A 23,307-nucleotide genomic window follows, 5' to 3' on the forward strand; every position below is an offset into this window, starting at 1 on the left:
TAACATGGCAGCCTCCTAGCAGGAGACAGCAAGAACAAAAACATCTAATCATCAGAACTGTTGGAACAGCTGCCTGTTAAAGAAATGATGACCACACATGTATTTAGCAATCTTCCACACATGCACACGCACATGAACAAACATGTACACCGTGTTTCAAACTGTTTTGCTTGTCGTCTCCTTTTTGTAACATCCATGTAAATAAGGGGCGTCTTAAAACTAAATAAATAGAGGTGCTGAGGAGAGGATAATCAGAGAGTGCAGTGGTGAATTGTACGAGACAGTTCCTCTCCTCTCTCCTCGCGAGACTTGAACTGGTGTCTTTGCTTCCTTTTTTTGTCCTGTTTAATTAATGTCTGATTGGTGAACCTGACAAGTACAAAGAGAAAAAAACTTGATGCAGGCGGACCTGTCATGATAAATTTTTTAAGATGATAAATTTTTCCAAGAACTATCCCAGTAAACAATAAAATTGTTTATGTTTTTTATACCACTGATCTAAAAGAGCATAATAATGTAAACATACTGAAACAGTCAAGATCAATAAAATGTGAAGGTACAGGTAGCGGTCTATATCGGTTGGGGGGACGGTTCGACTGTTTAGCACATTTGCTTCACAGTTCTGAGGATTCAGATTCAAATCTGGGCTCGGTGGATGGATGCTTGATGTTGCGGTTCCCCTCTCATGGCCCATGGTTGCTCCCTGGATTCCCCACCCCCCCATGTTTTTTTGTCACATCGTCCTATCTGCCCTCCTTTCCAACTTGCAACGAATAAGGGACATTCTCCCTTCCTCTGGGTTGATTCTAACAGCCAAACAGGACAAAAAAAAAAAAAAAAGTATAATAATCCAGCCTCTCCTGTGTGGATTTTGCACGTTTTGCCTGCGCCGCTGTGGTTTCCTCCTGCATCTAAAAAACGTGCATTGTAGGTTAATTGAAGAGGTGTGAATGTGTGTGTGGCTGTTATTTTCCTATATGTGTCCTGCATTTGGCTGGCAACCATTTCAGGCTGTACTCTGCTTCTCACCCAAAAGATACCTGGGATAGGCTCCACCACACCTGCAAAATTAGCAAGGATAAACTGTATGGGAAATGAATGAAGGAAAATAAAAATGGAAATAAAACAGACTGAGGCTCTGTTAACAAAAAAATATGAGCGTTCATCTGAGATGACATGCTGTGGTGACCCCTAACGAGACAAGCCGAAAGAGATACATACTATATTTGAACAAATATTACATATTTGTCACAGAGGTATAAGAGAGTATTTAATGCCATCAAATTTTTAGTTGGCTATGCAAATGTACCAATTCACATTAATAACAGTAAAACAAGTAGATCAAAGCAATGTATCGGAATTCATACTCCCTATCAAAAGTCTGCACCGTTTCCTTAAGTGCTCGTTTCCCAACATGTTCACTAGTTGCATCTTACTGTTTATGTGAGTGTGTAATATACATGATCATATAAATATTTGCCTTGGTAGGCAAAAGCTTCCTTAGTTGGAAGCTGACGGGAAACAGGAAATGTAAATGTCCCACCATGTTTTTTGTTCAGAGCTGAACAAACTGGGTAGGATGGTTGTGTTTGAAATTGTTTTTGTCACTTTGAACTTTATTAGGTCTTGTTTTTGTTGGGACTTAAATGCAGGCTCGTTCTTATTAATTGCGGCATTGCCATAAGTCATGCTCATTTTTCTTCACTCCAAAATATTCCTGTAGTGACGCTGTTGCATTAGACTTTGGAACTAATTACATTCAATGAAAAAGTATTTGCCCACGAAGGCACGAACTAATGGCCACACAGCAGAATTATTTCACTAATCATTCACAGCAAGTTGTCCTAGCCCATAGGTAGGAAGCAGCCCCAGACGATCACACTGCCACCACCATGCTTCACTGTTGGCATAATGTTCTTTTTTATCATTGCCATTTTTACGCCACATGTAACGGGCTGCACAGCTTCCAAAAAGTTCAGTTTTTGACTTGTCACTCCACAGAATGTTTCTACAAAAGTTTTGAGGCTCATGAAGTTGCTTTTATGGCAAATCTGAGACAAACCTTTGTCATCTTTGATGACACCAGGGGTTTTTGCCTGGGAATGCCATTTTTGGCCAGTGTCTTTCTTATGGTAGAGTGATGAACACTGACCTTATATGAGGCCAGTGAGGCCTGCAGGTCTTTCGATGTCGTTTGAGGTTCTTTTGTGTCCTGGATTAGTCATCGTCACACTCTTGGAGTAATTTTAGTTGGTCGTCCACTCCTGGGAAGGTTTGCAACTGTTCCCAGTTTTCTCCATTCGTGTATAATGGCTCTGACAGCGGTTCACTGGGGCCCCGAGCCTGAGGGTTTGTAACGTTTTTCAGACTCAACGTTTCCGAATTTGTGGTTACTCACAGTGACTTTGTGATATAACAAGGGGGAGCAATTACGTTTTCGCAGAGGCTCAGACAGATTTGGCTTTTTTGTGTTTGAATAAATTGAATTGTTATTTGAAAACTGCATTTTATATTTTCTTGGATTGTCCCTGAATAATATTAAAATTGGTTTGATGATTCAAAACCTTTGTGTGTGATAGATATGCAAAAAGGAAAAAAAAGTCAAATCAGGAGGGCAAATACACAGTATATGCCCCTTAATTTTCTGTATTTTTTTTTTTAGTTAGCAGTGGGAAAACTTACCTTCAAGTACCCCAATTCTCTGTTCCCCTCTCAACAGTTCCACACACCTGCCTGTGTATGTGTGTGAGTCCCACCAGCCATAACAGCAAGCATATTGACTGACAGGCGAGGTGAACAAGGAGTGACTGTATCTTAATGAGTTCTATCCATCCATCCATTTTCTTCACCGCTTATCCTCACGAGGAGGAGGAGTGCTGGAGCCTATCCCAGCTGTCAATGGGCAGGAGGCGGGGTACACTCTGAACTGGTCGCCAGCCAATCAGAGGGCACATTGAGACAAACAGCCGCACTCACAATCCTAGGGGTGTCCAATTAATGTTGCATGCTTTTGAATGTGGGAGGAAACCGGAGTGCCTGGAATAAACCCACGCGGGCACGGGGAGAACATGCAAACTCCACACGGAATTGAACCGGGGACCTCAGAACTGTGAGGCCAACGCTTTACCAGCTGATCCACCGTGCCGCCTTCTTAATGACTTATGTAAAAAAATACATTTACATGAGTATTAATCCACTCTAGAAAAACTATCATGTCCATTTTTTTATGCAAACACAAAGTCGATATAGTAATTACCGCAACAGTCCTCGGTGTGGCCCCCGGCATCACCAGACTTTGTGCCAAGAAAGAACATGTAGCTCAGCGCATTTCATTATAAAAATGTGGATTGCAATATACCAGGGGTGTCCAAACTATGGCCCGCGGGACAACTGCAGCCTGCCTAACAGTTTTTATTGCCCGGTAGCTAATTCTGAAAATATAATTGAATATGGCCAGCACAAAAAGCTTGAGGTCAACTTTGTTGTATTTCTCAGTTTTAACACTATATGGAGACATCTATGGAAACTAAAAATTACAGAGGTGAAGAATTTTTTTTACCATTGGTTAGCAGAAATGGCAGCAGCATCGAAGCAACGCAAAATAGCAAGTGAGTGTAGAAGATTTCAAACACTGTAGGAAAATTTAAATTTCTTCAAAGAAATCAACGGAAAGTGTCTGTTTAATTAGTTCCTATGATGAAAGAGTATAATGTCCGTCGCTATTTTGAGACCAAACATCAGAGCTACCCATCATACACTGGTGCCGAACGAACACAAAAATTCAAGCAAATGGTACCTAGCCTGCAAGTCCAGGAAAACGCCACAGCAGCAAGCTATGAAGTCGCTAAACTTATTGCCTGGCACGGCAAACCGTTCTCAGACGATGACTCCATCAAACAGTGCCTTATCAAAGTCACAGAAATATGTGCCCGGAAAAAGTCCAGCATTTCAACAACGTGAGCTTATCCAGAAATACAGTGGTGCAGAGAATGGAGGACTTGTCAGCTAACTTGAAACTTCAGCTAAGAGACCAAGCTTATGCTTTTGATTTTTACTCAACAACATGTGATGAGACCACAGACGCCACACACACCGCGCAACTGTTAATTTTTTTGCGGTGATTGGATGGTAATTTTTGCTGCTTAATATGATGTGCCTTAAAGGCACAATGACCAGTAAAAATATATTTGAAGCCGTGCAAGATGGGGCTTGAATGGGACAAGCTCTGTGGAGTAACAACGGCTGGAACTCTGGCGATGACGGGAGAGCGCAAAGGAATGGCATCGATAATGTGCGCCATAGTGAAAGAAAAAGGAGGTGAGGCTGTTAGGATGCACTGTATAATCCACCGCGAAGCACTGTATGCTAAGACTATCCAGCTTGGCGATGTGATGAACACTGTTGTAAAAACTGTCAACATAATTCGAGCTTTCGGACTGTACCACTGAGAATTTCAAGCTTTCTTACCTGATGCAGAGGGTGAATATGGGGATGTATTCTACCAGAATGACTAATACCCATCTCTGTGAAGTCCTTCATGTCTTACCCACCAAACTTTCTCCTGACATGTCAGCCATGGCTAAGACAGATGTCAATATTTAGCCATGATGCACATCCTGTCTCTTGGTATGTGGCAAAATCGAGCAGCTCCACGTAGGATCATCCTGGCATCACATCCCTCCAATCTTTTTTTGGGAGAGGGCGTTGATCTTTACCCATGACCCTCTTCCGGATTTATTCATCTTTTTTCACCATGGGCATCAAGAAATTAATAGCCAGTGCCAGTAAGAAGATGAGAGTTGTTTAGTCCATCAAAAAAAAAACGAGAAATCATTGAGAAATATGAAAAAGACATGCATGCATGTGGGTTCATGCTGTTGCTGCTCGACCTGAGAGATTTTAAGTGGAGGTTGACCGTGAAGTTGAGGAAATTGTTTCGCTGGCAAAGGCTGAGGAGGACATTAACGAGTTGGTTCAAGAGCACCACAAGGATCTTTCAGGTGGCTCGGAATGGATGAGGCTATTTACATGGAAAATGCGTTTCTATTTACGAAAGTTTCACGTTACGAAACGACTTCCAGTACAGATTCATAAGTAGAGGTACTACTGTATTTGCAATTTTTTTTATACCCATAATAATTTCTAACTGAATTTTGAGTCATTTTGAAAGAAAACAATAGTGTCATTTTGATGGCGTTTTTCATCAAAATCCAGATTGTAGAAATACTCCTACTACTATACTGTGGTTGGAAAAATAAAAACAGTATACTGTTTGTCTAATAATTTAATACACTGTACGTGTTCATTTTCAGTTCTTTCTTGTGTAATGGACAGGAAAACCTTTGGCCATATGGTGTTTTATTTGCTCTGGGTATTCTGTCTGGGTTCTTTAAGCATGTACATGCCATCAGTTCCTCATACTACAGTCACACCATGATCTTGCATTCCCGGCCTTTATAATTCGCCCCTGCCCACATCTTCCATACCTCATCAGAGAGAGTGTGAGAGAGCGAGAGCGAGAGCGAGAGAGAGAGAGAGAGAGAGAGAGCATGCAACAAAGATCAACAGGTACATTTCTCTTCAGTCACCCTCCCCCTTTGCTATATTACACCACTGCAGTCGAAGGAGTAATCAGTCTTAAGACAGACACTACACAGACAGCAGCTATGTCAGACTCTCCCTTGTTTACTGTTCCTGCTCCCTCTCCTTGTTTGTCATTACCTTCATATATCATTCAACTCTTTCAATCTGCACATCCCACACTGCATCTCTGTCTCCTCTGAATAATGATCAATAACTCTTTATTGTGGAGTATCAGTCACAGGCACTCTGATAGCACACAACCTTTACAACCTAACCCTTATTGTGAAGTAGTGGAATCATTGTGTACGTCTATGGGCCCTTCAACTTTTTTAACTACTTCAAAGTCATCACAATGAAAATTTAAAATTTGCTAAATTTAACATAAGTTAATTGTTGTGTTTTCCTTTGATGTGATCATAGTTTAGTTTGATACTATCTAGGGTTATGTTTTCCTGCCACTCTTCTTATTTTGGGTGAAATGATCTCCAACTTTTGAGCTCCATTACCGATTAGAGGCATGATACTATTTGACAGTATTTACGTCACGGCTGACCTGAATTAACACAACTGTGCATGTGAGTTCAGGGCAGAAAGGCAGGCGAGGCAGTGGAAGCATTCAAAAGCAGTTTTGAATGTGAGTGTAAATGGTGATGTAGCTATGTATGGGCCAGTGTAAACAAAATGGGATGGACGTTAGACAACATGAGGGTTCTGGATAAGCTAGCATGAGAGTCCATGATTACTGTTGATGCCAAACCAGATTTTTAAATTGTCAAACAAAAAGGCATTTGGCGGTCATGGTACAGATTAGGAAACTCATCATCCAAGAGAGTAGCAGGTGAATGTAAACAAACCTGACAATGTGTAAGAGGCTGTAGAAAAACTTGGCCTATCTGGAGTAAGTTGGGAAACAAATGTATTTTTTCATTTCAGAATCAATCAGTTTTATTGGCCAAGTATGTAAACAACAACACAAGGAATTTGTCTCAGGTAGTTGGAGCCACCAGAGTACATCATATATGTTGACTATGAAAAACAGTAGCCAGTCACTTGACAGGGAACATTTTTTTAAGTCACAGTTGTGTAGTTGTGCAAAGGAGTTTTCTGGCATTTAGAGCAGTTAGAATCTCCATTATTGCGATAATTCAGTCCAATGAAAATTGTGCAAAGGGTTCAAGACTTCAAGGAGTGTGTACAGTTTAACGTGATTTGTAGTGCAATAGTCTATTGTAAATCATACTAATTTGGCCCATCGGGATGTGACGACAAACTTGAGCAGAAAATTGGCAACATGTTGCAGTGGAATTTTAAATTAGCTGTTCAGGAATTTAATTGCAAGAGGGCAGAAGCTTGGAATGCCTGTTAGTTTTGGTTTGCAATGATGGCTAGCGCAAACCCAAGGCAAGGAGCTGGAAGAGCTGGTGGCCAGGATGCAGAGGGTCCAATAGGGTCCTGTTGTTTCTTCAGAGCCACCGTCTCTAATCCGACATATCACGGCCGGCCTCACCACTGTTTTATAAACTTTGCCCTTCATTCTAGCGGATACTCTTCTGTCACATAGAACACCAGACACCTTCCGCCAACTGTTCCATCCCGCTTGGACCCGTTTCTTCACTTCCTTACCCCACTCACCATTGCTCTGTATTGTTGACCCCAAGTATTTGAAGCCTTCCACCCTTGCAATCGCTTCTCCCTGTAGCTTCACTCTTCCTCCTCCGCCCCTCTCATTCAAGTACATAAATTCTGTTTTACTTCAGCTAAACTTTATTCCTCTCCTTTCCATTGCGTACCTCCACCTTTCTAATTGTTCCTTTGCCTGCTCCCTGCTTTCACTGCAGATCACAATATCATCTGCGAACATCATGGTCAAAGGGGATTCCAGTCTAACCTCCTCTGTCAGCCTATCCATTACTACCGCAAACAGGAAGGGGCTCAGAGCTGATCCCTGATGCAGTCCCACCTCCACCTTAAATTCTTCTGTCACACCTAAGGCACACCTCACCATTGTTCTGCTGCCATCGTACATGTCCTGTACTATTTTAACATACTTCTCTGCCACACCAGACTTACGCATGCAGTACCACAGTTCCTCTCTTGGTACTCTGTCATAGGCCTTCTCTAGATCCACAAAGACACAATGTAGCTCCTTCTGACCTTCTCTGTACTTTTCCACGAGCATCCTCAAGGCAAATAATGCATCTGTGGTACTCTTTCTAGTCATGAAACCATACTGTTGCTCGCAGATACTTACTTCTGTCCTGAGTCTAGCCTCCACTACTCTTTCCCATAACTTCATTGTGTGGCTCATCAACTTGATTCCTCTATAGTTCCCACAGCTCTGAACATCCTCTTTGTTCTTAAAAATGGGAACTAGAACACTTTTCCTCCATTCTTCAGGCATTTTTTCGCCCGCTAGTATTCTGAACCACAGTTCCTCCCTTGGTACTCTGTCATAGGCACTAGCACACTTTTCCGCCATTCTTCTGGAATCTTCTCTCCTGCTAATATTCTATTTAATAATTAGTCAAAAACTCTGCAGTCTCATCTCCAAATTGCTTCCATACCTCCACTGGTATGTCATCAGGACCAACTGTCTTTCCATTTTTCATTCAGTTCAGTGCCTTTCCCACTTCCCCCTTACTAATCATTGCCACTTCCTGGTCATTCAAGCTTGCCTCTTTGACTCTGCCTTCTCTCCCATTCTCTTCATGCATTAGCTTCTCAAAGTACTCTTTCCATCTACTTAGCACACTACTGGCACCACTCAACATATTTCCATCGCTATCCTTAATCACCCTTACCTGCTGCACATCTTTCCCCTCTCTATCCCTCTGTCTGGCCAACCTGTAGAGATCCTTTTCTCCTTCTTTCGTATCCAACCTGGAGTACATGTCATCATATGCCACTTGTTCAGCTTTCACCACCTCAACATTTGCCCTACGACGCATCTCAATGTATTCCTTACACCTTTCCTCAGTCATCTCCGCGTCGTACTTCTTCTTCGCTAATCTCTTTCCTTGGATGACTTCCTGTATTTTGAGGTTCCACCACCAAGTCTCCTTCTCCCCTTTCCTACCAGAAGACACCTCAAGTACTCTCTTGCCTACCTCTCTGAATTCCTTGGCAGTAGTATTCCAGTTTTCTGGGAGCTCTTCCTGATTATCTAGAGCCTGTCTCACCTCTTTTCAAAAGGCCACACTACATTCTTCCTTTCTCAACTTCCACCACCTGATTCTCTTCACAACCTTTGTCTTAATCTTCCTACCCGCTACCAGAGTCATGCTGCACACCACCATCCTATGCTGTCGAGCCACACTCTCCTACACCACTACCTTACAGTTGCTAACCTCCTTCAGATTACATCGTCTGCAGAAAACATAATCCACCTGCGTGCTTCTACCTCTGCTCTTGTAGGTCACTCTATATTCCAGTCTCTTCTAAAGGTCTCGATGGTGAGACAAGACAGCTGGACATTGTGAAGGGCAGCTGTGCTGAAGGATGCCTCCTGAAGTCTACAATTATTGCTACAGTCTTTAGTGCGTTCAGCTCCAGGTTTTGTTGGCCACGCCAAAGCCGCTCTACTTCCTGTCGATAAGATGACTTGTCAGCATCTTTGACTATTGTGGTGTCATCTGCAAATTTCAGAACTTTAACAGTTGGGTGCCTTGAAGTGCAGTCATTTGTGTAAAGCAAGAAGAGCAGAGGGGAGATGATTCCACCATTGGGTGCCCAGGTGCTGATAGTGCGTGTGGATGAGGTGGTATTTCCCAGTCTCAGCTATTGTGTCCTGCTCATCAGGAAGTTGTAGATACACTGGTAGATGGCAGGCGAGATGCGGAGCTAGAGAAGCTTAGAGGAGAGTTTGGGGATGATGGTGTTGAACGCAGCGCTGAAGTCCACGAACAGGATCTTCCCATTGGTTCCCAATCTGTCGAGGTGTTCAAGGATGAAGTGCAGACCCATGTTGACTGCATCATCCACAGACAAGTTAGCTTGGTATAAGCAAATTGCAGTGGGTCCAGCTGGGGACCTGAGACGCTCTTGAGGTGTTCTAGCATGAGGAGTTCAAGAAACTTCATGACCACAGATGTCAAGGCAACAGGCCTGAAGTCATTTAGACCCTAGATTGCAGGTTGGTTGTTGGATGATGGAGTGTTTCAAGTAAGTTGGTACGTCACAGAGTTCTAGAGACCTGCTGAAGATCTTTGTGAAGACTGGAGTAAGTTGGTCTGTGGAGACGTTGAGCCAGGATGGGGACACAAGGTTTGGGCACGCCATTTTGTTAATCTTTTGTTGTTTCAAGATGCGCCTCACGCCCTGCTCGTGGATGATCAACGACTTGATGAGTGTGTGGAGTGAAAATGTCCATTTGAAATCTGGAGTAAAGCCTGTTCAGGTTGTCGGCCAGCCCTCTATTGTCGTCTACTGGGGGGATCGTCAGTTGTAATTAGTTAGTGACTGTAACATGTGCCAGACTGATTTGGAGTCATTAGTATTCGATTGTTTTACCTACTTTGTTGCATAATCCCTCTTTGGAATGTTAATTTCTTTAGTCATCTGGTTTCTAGTGCGATTGTACAGGGCTATATCCCTGCTACAATGTGTGACCTCTTTAACCTGTCAGAGTTGCCTAAGTTTGGCTGTAAAACACAGCTTGTTCTAAACGAATGTGGGAAAAGTTTCTTTTGGCACACACACCACCTCACAGAAACTGACATATGATGTAATATCATCCGTACATTCATCCATGTTGCTTGCTGAATTTTCAAAGACACTCCAGTCTGTGGAGTCGAAAACCGCTTTGAAGTTCTAATTTTGTCTCGTTGGTCCACTTTTTGACCTATTTTACCAAAGGCTTTGCACTTTTAAGTTCTTACCTATATGCAGGTATTAAATAGATTAAGCAGTGATCAGAGTATCTTTGTAGACCTCGAGAAAGTCTATGACAGACTACCCAGAGAAGAACTGTGGTACTGCGTTCGCAAGTCTGGTGTGGCAGAGAAATATGTTAGAATAGTTCAGGACATGTATGAGGACAGCAGAACAGTGGTGAGATGTGCCGTTGGTGAGTCAGAAGAATTTAAGGTGGAGGTGGCACTGCATCAGGGTTCCGTGCTGATCCTCTTCCTGTTTGCGGTAGTAATGGATAGGCTGGCAGACGAGGTTAGACTGGAATCCCCTTGGGCCATGATGTTTGCAGATGATATTGTGATCTGCAGTGAAAGCAGGGAACAGGCGGCCAAATAATAAGAAAGATGGTGGTACGCACTGGAAAGGAGAGCAATGAAGATTAGTTGAAGTCGAGCAGAATATATGTAGTATATTTGGTAGGAAAGGGGAGAAGGAGACTTGGTGGTGGAACCCCAAAATACAGGAAGTCATCCAAGTTAAAAGATTAGCGAAGAAGAAGTCGGACATGGAGAGGATTCGGGAGGGGAAGAACGAATACATTGAGATGTGACGTAGGGCAAAAGTAAAGGTGGCAAAGGCTAAACAAGAGGCATATGACGACATGTACACCACGTTGGATATGAAAGAGGGAGAAAAGGATCTCTACAGGTTGGCCAGAAAGAGGAATAGAGATGGGAAGGATGTGCAGCAAGTAAACGTGATTAAGGACAGCGGTGGAAATATGTTGACTGGTGCCAGTAGTGTGCTAAATAGATGGAAAGAGTACTTGGAGAAGTTAATGAATAAAGAGAATGGGAGAGGAGACAGAGTCAAAGAGGCAAGCGTGAATGACCAGGAAGTGGCAATGATTTGTAAGGGTGAAGTTAGAAAGGCACTGACCAGAATGAAAAAACAGTTGGTCCTGATGACATACCAGTGGAGGTATGGAAGCAATTTGGTGAGGAGGCTGTTTTTCACCAACTTATTCAATAGAATACCAGGAAGAGAGAAGATGCCAGAAGAATGGCGGAAAAGTGTGGTAGTCCCCATTTTTAAAAACAAAGACGATGTTCAGAGCTGTGGAAACTATAGGAATAAAGATGATAAGCCACACAATAAGTTATGGGAAAAAGTGGTGGAGGCTCGACTCAGGACAGAAGTAAGTATCTGCGAGCAACAGTATGGTTTCATACCTGGAAAGAGTACCACGGATGCCTTATTTGCCTTGAGGATGCTTGTGGAAAAGTACAGAGAAGGTCAGAAGGAGCTGCACTGTTTCTTTGTAGACCTAGAGAAAGCCTATGACAGACTACCAAGAGAGGAACTGTGGTACTGCATGCGCAAGTCTGGTGTGGCGGAGAAATATGTTAGAATAGTACAGGACATGTATGAGGCCAGCAGAACAGCGGTGAGGTGTGCCAATGGTGTGTCAGAAGAATTTAAGGTGGAGGTGGAACTGCATCAGGGATCCGCGTTGAGCCCCTTCCTGTTTGCGGTAGTAATGGACAGGCTGACAGATGAGGTTAGACTGGAATCCCCTTGGACTATGATGTTCGCAGATAATATTGTGATCTGCAGTGAAAGCAGGGAACAGGCGGAGGAACAATTAGAAAGATGGAGGTATGCACTGGAAAGGAGTGGAATGAAGATCAGACGAAGTAAAAGAAAATATAAGTACGTGAATGAGAGGGGCGGAGGATGAATAGTTCAGCTCTCGGGAGGAGGGATAGCGAGGGTGGACGACTTCAAACACTTGGGGTCAACAATAGAGAGCAATGGAGAGTGTGGCAAAGAAGTGAAGAAACTGGTCCAAGCAGGGTGGAATAGTTGGCAGAAGGTGTTTTGTGTTCAATGCGACAGAAGAGTCTCCACTCGGATGAAGGGCAAAGTTTATAAAACAGTGGTAAGGGCGGCCATGATGTACGGATTAGAGACAGTGGCACTGAAGAAACAACAGGAAGCAGAACTGGAGGTTGCAGAAATGAAGATGTTGAGGTTCTCGCTCGGAGTGAACAGGTTGGATAGGATAAGAAACGAGCTCAGTAGAGGGACAGCCATGAATGTTTTGGAGACAAGGTTAGAGAGAGCAGACTTAGATGGTTTGGACATGTTCAGATACGAGAGAGTGAGTATATTGGTAGAAGTGTGCTGAGGATGGAGCTGCCAGGCAAAACAGCGAGAGGAAGACCCAAGAAAAGGTTGATGGATGTGGTGAGGGAGGACATGAGGACAGTGGGTGTTAAAGAGGAAGATGCACAAGATAGGCTTAAATGGAAAAAGATGACACGCTGTTGCGACCCCTAACGGGACAACCCGAAAGGAAAAGAAGAAGAAGAAAATGGAATATATGTGGGTGAATGAGAGGGAGGGAGGGGGAAGAGTGAAGCTCCAGAGAGATGAGATAGCGAGGGTGGACAACTTCAAATACTTGGGGTCAACAAAACAGAGCAATGGTGAGTGTGGTAAGGAAGTGAAGAAACGGGTCCGAGCGGGATGGAACAGTTGGCGGAAAGGTGTCTGGTGTTCTATGTGACAGAAGAGTATCCGCTAGGATGAAAGGCAAAGTTTATAAAACAGTGGTGTGGCCGGCCATGATGTACGGATTAGAGATGGTGGCTCTGAAGAAACAACAGGAAGCAGATCTGGAGGTAGCAGAAATGAAGATGCTGAGGTTCCCGCTTGGTGTGAACAGGTTGGATAGGATTAGAAATTAGCTCATTGGAGGGATAGCCAAAGTTGGATGTTTTGGAGACAAGGTTAGCGAGAGCAGATTTAGATGGTGTTGACATGTTCAGAGGCAAGAGAGTGAGTATATTGGTGGTAGGGTGCTGAGGATGGAGCTGCCAGGCAAAAGGGCGAGAGGAAGACCAAAGAGAAGGTTGATGAATGTTGTGAGGGAGGACTTGAGGACAGTGGGTGTTAGAGAGGATGATGCACGAGATAGGTTTAGATGGGATAAAATGACACGCTGTGGCAACCCCTAACGGGACAAGCCGAAAGAAAAAGAAGAAGCAGTAATCAGAGGAGCCTAGGGGAGCAAAGGGAATAGCACGATATGTGTTATTTATTGTGAGATAGCAGTGGTCCAAAGTGTTATTTTCCCTCGTCGGACAGTCTATGTGCTGTTTAGATTGAGAGAGTTCGTGATTGAGTTGAACTATGTTAAAATCTCCTAGGATAATGAGGGGTGGTCTGGGTATTTTTTCTCAATCTCGTTTACTTGATCGGTTTGCGTTACCAGTGCTGCAGTGATGCTCATTAGCGTGTCCTGGTGTGTGACAGTTTCCAGGGCCAGTGCAATGCATTCTTCTCTTGACGGAAATGACTCGCTGTAGGATTTTGGTCCTTTTTCTATTGTTATCAGGTTTTGTAGGTGTTGCTACATAACTTCAATAGGTAGAAAAAAATGGCCTTCGGAAAACGGTGTTGCTCATGTACATCATGTAACCCTACATTTGATTTCATTAATAATTTTAATGATTTCTTTTTTGATTTGTTTTGAGTTATTTTAGTATCTAACTATAAATATGAGATTGTGATTTACTTTCTCATGTTAGGCCCGTCTGTCCATATATCTAAATGCAAACGTCATTTTCTCCTGTGGTACCGCATTACATTGAAGTTGAAAACTTTTCCCCTCTACATGCTTGAAGATATAGATTATCTACTATCTTTCATCAATGGATTCACAATAGATACCGCCGTAAATTACGCTAGATTATAACAATACATCATGATGACATAAAATGATTTGATTATATGACTATTTAGTTTTGAAATTGAATGTCTATTGATCTCTTTAAAAATGTCTGTCTCAGTCTTTGCAGTTTCAATAAATTATGATTATGGTATTAGTAACAACTACACACTCGGGTATAACAACTCAGTAAGTAAGTAAGTAAGTAAGTTAGCATTTTATGGTCTTGAGATTCCAACCCTAATCACACCCGCAACTTTATATCTGCGGGCATGACTGGTGGACCACACCTGTAACTGTATATCTGCAGGCATGACTGACTACACCGGTACATTTTTCAAATGTGAGCGACTGATCGCTGCATCTTTTTACATGCAGCAATTTTTTTTTATGTGTGTGCGGCAAGCTTTGAATAGGTGCTCCGAGGAGCGTAGGTCATGTGATGCAATGTGGCCGCTGTCAGCCGCATGACCATTACCATTACTTTACTGGTGCTGCGGCTGCTGAACCAATCATATGGCGGCGTGGGTGTAACAATGTTGAAGGAAATGGCAGGAGAGAGAAAGAGGCATGGCCGCATCTTATAAATATAAAATATATATGTGTGTGTGTATATATATATATATAATATATATATATATATATATATATATATCCATCCATCCATTTTCTTAGCTGCTTATCCTCACAAGGGTTGTGGAAGTGCTGGAGCCTATCCGAGGTGGTGGCATTGAACTCATTTACAAGATAGTGCCGACCAGTGTGGCCGCCTTCAGTACGTCTCCTGGAGCCACATATCCTGGCCCTCATTGTGTGGAGTTTGCATGTTCTCCCCGTGCCTGTGTGGGTTTTCTCTGGGGACTCCTATTTCCTCCCACATCCCAAAAACATGCAACATTAACTGGACACTCTAAATTGCCCCTAGGTGTGATTGTGAGAGCGGCTGTTTGTCTCTATGTGCCCAGCCGCCTCCTGCCCGTTGACAGCTGGGATAGGTTCCAGCAATCCCGCGACCCTTGTGAGGATAAGCGGTACATAGATAGATAGATAGATAGATAGATAGATAGATAGATAGATAGATAGATAGATAGATAGATAGATATAGATAGATAGATGATAGATAGATAGATAGATGATAGATAGATAGATAGATAGATAGATAGATAGATAGATAGATAGATAGACACACACAAACACGTGCATTTTGTGTGCATGCAGAACCGTCAAACCACAATAGCATGTCATCTTCTGCTGAAAATTATTTTATAATTAGTGCCAAAAGGCAACATACTAATAGCCACTGTTTGGAAATCCAATTTGGTGTACAATAACATGGTGGGTGTATCATTCGAATCTATGCTCTACAGCCAACAAATTGATAAACTGTGTTTCTGATCAAGACCTGCAAAGACTTTGGACGTTCTGTCATCCTGTGCTTCAGGGAGACTTGGCTTTGTGGAAGTGTCCCTGACAGCGCCATTACGCCACCCAGCTTTCATCTTCATCGGGCAGAACGCATTGCGGAGCTAGGACGGAAATTGAAAGGCGATGGAATATGCTTCTGTGTCAATGAGATAGTGCATGGACATTACACAGCTCAGCACACACCGCAGCCCGCTTTTGGAGTCATTGTTCTTCAACTGTAAGCGGTTTTACCCACTTCATGAATTCCCCTATTTCATTCTTGTAGGGGTTTACATTGCACTCCAAGCTAGCATGAAATCAGCACTGCTAACGCTCACTGAGCAGGTAAATGAGACTGAGAAAAAAAACACCCAGATTCACCCCTAATTATCCTTGATTTTAACACAACTTAACCAAGAACTCCTTAATTATAAGCAGCACGTAAAATGTCTGATAAGGGAAAATAACACTTTAGAGCAGTGGTCCCCAAACACCCGTCCGCGGATCAATTTGTACCGGGCCGACGAAGAAATAATTAATTAGTTCAGTTGTATTCATTATCCAATTCTGAATAATCTTTTATTTTGAAAAATGACTAAATTTTCTTGGTTACATCTTGGTCACTTCAGCACCAAAATTTACTCCCATAAGCCAGCAAAATTAGTAAAAAACAGACGTCTTTGGAAAGTTTCTTTTGAAGGGGAAAAGGCCCAGTGAAGAGACAGAAGCACCTAGAACTTCCAAGAAAAGAAAATTAACCACATCAAAAAAATGGAAGAGTTGTGTAGGTATATTTAGATAAAAGAGAAAGGAATGTGAAATTACTGGTTCTTGTTCTTTATTTTTCCACATATTTTTTTATTTTATGTATTTCATTATGATATTATTATTTTATTATTCATGGTTTCATGACCATGTTTATGATATTCGATTTTCAATACAAACAATCTACGTAACCCCCCGGTCCACAGTAAAAATTGTCAAGCATTGATGGGTCCGCATTGATAAAAAGGTTGAGGAGCACTACTCTCGACCACTGCTATTCTTCCATTAAACACGCAATTCCCCGCGCTCCCCCAGGCTCCTCTGATCACAGCTTACTCTACTTAATACCTAGATACAGGCAAGCACTTAAGTGTGCGAAGCCTTTGATAAAATCAGTTAAAAGGTGGACCAACGAGGCAAAATTAGAACTTCAAAGCTGCTTTGAGTGTACACACTGGAGTGTCTTCGAAAATTCAGCGAGCAGCCTTGGTGAATTCAGGGATATTGTTACTGTGGATGTCAGTTTTTGTGAGAAGGTGTGTGTACCAACAAAACCTTTCGCACGTTCAATAACAAGCCGTGGTTTACAGCAAGACTTAGACAACTCCGCCAGGCTAAAGAGTTTGCATATCTTAGTGAGGATAGGGCCTGTTACAATCGCACTTGCTAAAACAGATTATGCAGCTAAACTGGGAAAACATCTTGGCAGTAATGACTCAAAATCAACCTGGCACAGATTACAATCACTCACTGAGTCCAAGTGATGCTTCCCTCCAGTAGACAACAATAGTGGACTAGCAGACGACCTCAAAAGTCTTTACTGCAGATTTGATAAGGACCCTTTGACTCCACACACCCACCAAGCTGAACCACCATCCACTTCAACAACTTCAACACCTCGAAATCCACTGTTTAACATCCATGGAAGGGATGTGAGGCAGATCTGCAAACAACAAAAGATTAACAAAGTGCCAGGCCCTGACCTTTTGTCCCCATCCTGCCTCAATGTCTGCGTAGACCAACTTGCTCCTGTCTTCACAAAGATCTTTAACAGGCCTGTAGAACTGTGTGAAGTGCAAACTTGCTTCAAACTCTCCACCATCATACCAGACCCAAAAAAAAAGAAGCATTCTCGAGTATTGATGACCACAGGCCTGTTGCCTTGACATCTTTCATGAAGTCCTTTGAACGCCTTGTGCTGGACCACCTCAAGAGCATCACATGTCTCTAGCTGGACCCATTGAAATTTGCCTATTGAGCTAACAGGTCTGCGGATGATGCCGTCAACATGGGTCTGCACTTCATCCTTGAACATCTCAACAGTGAGGGAACCTATGTGAAGATCCTGTACGTGGACTTCAGCTCTGCGTTTGACACCATCATCCCTGAACTCCTCTCCTCCAAACATCTCGAGCTCAGTGACTCGCCTGCCATCTCCCAGTGGATCTAAAACTTCCTGACAAGCAGGAAACAGCAAGTGAGGCTGGGGGACACCAGCTCATCCATGTGTACTATCAGCACCGAGACACCCCAAGGTTTTGTCCTCTCCCCTCTACTCTTCTGGCTCTACAGAAACAACTGCACCTCAGAAAACCTGGCTGAAGTTTGCAGATGACACCACGGTCATCGGACTCATCAAAGGCGGCGCCGATTCTGCGCATCGAAAGGAAGTGGCAAGACCAGAGCTTTCATGTGACCATAACAACCTGGTGTTGAACACGCTAAAGACTGTAGAAATGATTGTGGATTTCAGGAGGCATCCTTCACCACAGACACCCCTCACGCTGTCCAACCGTCTTGTATCAACCGTTGAGACGTTCAAGCTCTTGGGAATTAGAGTCTCACAGGACTCAAAGTGGGAGAAGAACATCAACTTCATCCTCAAAAAAGCCCAGCCAAGGATGTACTTCTGGAAGCACAGCCTGTCACAAGAGCTGCTGAGGCAGTTCTACACAGCAGTCATCGAATCAGTCCTGTGTACCTCCATCACAATCTGGTTTGAGGCTGCCACAAAAAAGGACAAACTCCAACTGCAACAGACAATCAAAACCGCTGAATGGACTGTCGGCGCAACCCTACCCACCTTTGAAGACTTACAAGCCATTTGAATTAGGTCCAGACCAGAAAGGATCCTTTTGGACCCTCCACATCTCAGCCACCAGCTCTTCCAGCTTCTACCGTTGGGTAGGCGCTTCCGATCAATGCAAATCAAAACTAGCAGGCATTCAAAGTTTTTTCCCTTTTGCATTTCAGTCATTAAATTCTTGATCAGCGGACCTACTATTTTCTGCCTTGCACTGTTGTTGGGACACACCCCCACATCCTGGTGGTCCTATTAGTATTTTTAATATATACTGCAGACCAGGGGTGCCCAGACTTGGGGAGCAAGCACGCATCGCCGCGACTGCCGTGAAGAAAGCAAAAGTGAGACCGTGAATAGGAGGCCAGTTTGCGAGAACCCGCGTTCACACGCATGCTATTGATGTATTGGCCACACCTGAATCGAGCGACAAGACGGATGACAGCCTGATGTCTTTTTTTTTTTTTTGGGGACGCCGTCACACGATTGACCAAAACTGCCTCGTGATCGACACATAGAGCACCCCTGCTGTTGACTATCGCACAATTCATCACTTTAAACTGCTGCTTTTGCACAATTGTCATTGCACTGGTCTATAACAATTTAACCGCGAACGGGTAAAGGCACACTGTATGAGCTTAACATAATGTGGGGCGTTGACGGTCTCCCACGGACTCTTAACTGCTCAAAATAAAGAAGACTTTGCATCTTGCACAACTGTGACTCTTATAAGGAATCGTTCTGATGAATTTTGTTCTGAATGTCGTACCAGGGCGGCACCAACTTTCGGAGACAAATTCCTTGTGTGTTGTTTCATACTTGGTCATTAAAGCTAATTCTGATTCTCAACTCACTCCATAATAATGAGCAGTTTAGCATGTAGAGAAGAATTCTTATGGGGAAAAAAATGGCTTCAAGCTGTTTATTGCCACTCGCAATTGAAATTTACTGTTAAGCTATACAAAACAATGAGAATTACACTCTGTGTATTTAAAGTGCCACTGACACATAAAATGTGAAATTTAGTATGTTGTTAACCAAAAAAAAAAAAAAAAAAAAAAGACAGAATGGCCTCATCTGTTTGTTCACAGCACATCAGAATATTGCCGGATATGTAGTTTTTTCATCTCCCACCATGAAAATTCTGTCGACTGTTTTGAAGGGACTTATTTTGCAGATACCTACAGCAGTCGAGTCTAGCGGCTTTACCTCTTGTACCGGCGAGAAATTACCCATTTTTTTCTCCGTGTTAGCCAAAATGGTGGCTCATAGTGTTGCTGGATTTTGCTCGAACACTCGGGAGGATGGATTCACTGCTCACACGTTTCCAAAAGACCTGATTTGTCGTGAAAACTGGATTGCACAGGTCCAAAGGACAAGACCTTTGTGTGTTCCAAATGACAGGTAGGTGTGGATAGAGCTATTAAAAAAAATAATAGTTGGGGGGAGCTAATTTATCTCTCAGTTTACACCGTATGTTATGTGCGAATTTAGAATGAATCCCCTCGATCAAACCAGCAAAATATAACAAAGCACTTGTATTGCGTTTAAGACAATATAATCACACACACTACAATACAACACAAAACAATAACAAAATAGAAGTACAAAGACAGTTTAGTAGCATGTAACACGAGCTCACTAGCCAAATGACGTATAGTCACCAAACTCGAACGAATGTTATTTCCAGCGAATGTTGCGGGAAGGCAGTGTGGTGTCCGTGTACTTGTGTACATGTCTGAAAGCAACATTATTAATAAAAAGCTGCGTCGACAGCCATCCTCACCCTTATAGAAACATTCTAGAAATCCGCGTCTGATAACGCAATCCTTCTCTCAGAATGGAACATAAGAGCTGCGTCATAATAACGGAATAAAGTATGGAAGTCAGGGGTGCTAAATGTATCGATGCGCGTGGGCCGCCGTTTACACCGACGCAGAGGTGGCTTGGGCGGTGAGGCGGGTGGCCGCACGCACATTGACTGCCACAACAAACTATGGCAACCCCACTAGGACAAACTCTGCATCATTTGCATTGCCTGCACAACAGAAATTGCAGGTACAGTATGTCGTTATTAGGGCTTTGTGAGCCATATGCAACCATTAAAAGACCCAGCTATGACTCGCGAGCCATAGCTTTCTGACCTCTGGCCTGTTCCAACCCTCTCCACCAAAAACAAGCATTCAAAGTGTACATAATTTAAAGAATAACACAAAATGATGTCCATTTGCCTTAAAAGTAAGCATTCAAAGTGTATATGATGTAGGTCACTGGTAGTGTAGTGGTACACATGCCTGACTTTGGTGCAGGCAGTGTGGGATCGATTGCCGCTCAATGATAGCGTTATATCTACCCTGCGACTGACTGGCAACCAGTTCAGGGTGTATCCTGCTTCCTGCACGTTGACAGCTGGGGTAGGCTCCAGCAATCCCCGTGACCCTTATGAGGATAAACGGCGAAGAAAATGGATGGATGTATATGATGTAAATAATTAAAAAATGTTTGTCCATTTATCTTTGTTGTCGAGTACGTGGCAAGCAAAAAGGCATTGCGGCGTCTTCAGAGGTGGAGGCACGCACACAACTTAATTCCACTAAAATTAATAAATTTCATAAACTATAAATTAAAAACAGACAACATTAACTTTTTATGTTCCCTGAAATACCAATCTCAGGATGTTTGCCTTTGACAGCTTTTAATAATCTGTGCATGCAAGCCTAACATCATCGAAGTGAGCGACCGCTTGACCAGTTTACAAGTTACGGATGATTCTTTTGAATAAATTCCGGAATGTCATGTAATTTCATCAACACATCTTTATTTCTGGCTAACAGAATGGTGGCTGCCTCCTCCTCTAAGCCTCAAACAGGCTCCTGCATTGTTGTGTGTGAACCAACTCGTCAATGTCCTTGCTTCTCCATCGGTAGATCCTTGTGGTAAACTAACTCGTCAATTTCCTCACTTCTCCGTCAAAAGATATTCGTGGCGAACCAACTCATTGATGTCCTGCTTAGCCTTTCCCACCGAAACAATTTCCTCAACTTTAGGACCAACCTCCACTTCAAACCACTCAAGTTGAGCAGCAGCAGTCATGAATTCACATGCATGCGTCTTTTTCATATTTCTCAAAGATTTTTTGTTTTGTTTTGATGGACAAAACAACTCTCTTCTTCTCCTCACTCGCACTGGCCATCAATTTCTTGGGGCCAATGGTGAAAAAAAGAATAAAAAAAAAAAAAAAAATCCACGAAGAAGTTGAACAGTGTGAGTGTGCGTGAGTGTATGACAATAGATTCAGTGACAAACATACAGGAATTGCGTTACCAGTAAACGTTGACGCCCCAAACCCCCCACCCCACCAAAAAAATAAAAAATAAAGACTGACGTAGCTCAGACCCAATGGAGGGATGTGATGCCAGGAATATCCTCTTTCGTAACTCGAGAAATATTTTCCAGGGAGGCTTTTCATAACCTGAATCCTTCGTTGGTAGAGACTTTCATCAGTCGAGGTACCACTGTACAAAATCAGACATAATACACATTAAAACCTTTTTCCTTGTTTAATTGGAGAAAACCTGAACAGATCAACAGAATTTACATTGGTTTCAATGTCGAAAAATTGTTCAAGATAAATGTTTTGTGTTATGAGTGTTTTCACAGAATGCATTTAACTCGTACTTCAATGCACCACTGTACTGAATAAATATTCTAATCAGGCAACCATTGGTAAAACAAGTTTTAATACACTCGATAGTTAATGTCCAAAAAATAATGTAGGTACAACAAAATGGGAAAAGGTTGATATTCTGTGCATCCAAGAGAGCAGGTGGAAAGGTAGTAAGGCGAGAAGTTTGGGAGCAGGGTTTAAATTATTCTACCACGGAGTAGATGGGAAGAGAAATGGAGTAGGGGTTATTTTAAAGGAAGAGCTGGCTAAGAATGTCTTGGAGGTGAAAGAAGAGTATTAGATCAAGTGATGAGACTGAAATTTGAAATTGAGGGTGTTATGTATAATGTGGTTAGCGGCTATGCCCCACAGGTAGGATGTGACCTAGAGTTGAAAGAGAAATTCTGGAAGGAACTAGATGAAGTAGTTCTGAGCATCCCAGACAGCGAGAGAGTTGTGATTGGTGCAGATTGTAATGGAACTATTGGTAAAGGAAACAGGGGCGATGAAGAAGTGATGGGTAAGTACGGCATCCAGGAAAGGAACTTTGAGGGACAGATGGTGGTCGACTTTGCAAAAAGGATGGAGATGGCTGTAGTGAACACTTATTTCCAGAAGAGGGAGGAACATATAGTGACCTACAAGAGCGGAGGTAGAACCACGCAGGTAGATTATATTTTGTGAAGACGATGTAATCTGAAGGAGGTTACTGACTGTAAAGTAGTGGTAGGGGAGAGTGTAGCTCGACAGCATAGGATGGTAGTATGTAGGATGACTCTGGTGGTGGGTAGGAAGATTAAGAAGACAAAGGTAGAGCAGAGAACCATGTGGTGGAAGCTGAGAAAGGAAGAATGTTGTGCGGCCTGCCGGAAAGAGGTGAGACAGGCTCTCGATGGACAACCGAAGCTCCCGGAAGACTGGACGACGACAGCCAAGGTGATCAGAGAGACAGGCAGGAGAGTACTTGGTGTGTCATCTGGTAGGAAAGGGGAGAAGGAGACTTGGTGGTGGAACCCCAAAATACAGGGAGTCATACAAGTAAAGAGATTAGCGAAGAAGAAGTGGGATACTGAGAGGACTGAGGAGAGGTGAAAGGAGTACATCGAGATGTGACGTAGGGCAAAGGTAGAGGTGGCAAAGGCTAAACAAGAGGCATATGAAGACATGTACACCAGGTTGGACACGAAAGAAGGAGAAAAGGATCTCTACAGGTTGGCCAGA

The 23,307-nt window shown here is 43.0% G+C and overlaps 1 protein-coding gene across 8 annotated transcripts in view; it reads right to left on the bottom strand.

The window, feature by feature from the left end:
- The window catches only part of jmjd1cb (jumonji domain containing 1Cb), a 246,137-nt gene that overhangs the window by 153,769 nt on the left and 69,061 nt on the right, over positions 1 to 23,307 (bottom strand). Inside the window, exon 2 of one of the 8 annotated variants that reach the window (XM_061811227.1) lies at positions 21,805 to 21,934. The exons of the other annotated variants lie outside the window; for them this stretch is intronic. Within the exon in view, the coding sequence (XP_061667211.1) occupies positions 21,805 to 21,888 (84 nt within the window). The 5' untranslated portion in view covers positions 21,889 to 21,934. The remainder of the gene's footprint in view (positions 1 to 21,804; positions 21,935 to 23,307) is intronic. 8 annotated transcript variants of the gene reach the window in all.

This window comes from Syngnathoides biaculeatus, chromosome 22 (assembly GCF_019802595.1).
Source record: "Syngnathoides biaculeatus isolate LvHL_M chromosome 22, ASM1980259v1, whole genome shotgun sequence".
Lineage (NCBI taxonomy): Eukaryota > Metazoa > Chordata > Actinopteri > Syngnathiformes > Syngnathidae > Syngnathoides > Syngnathoides biaculeatus.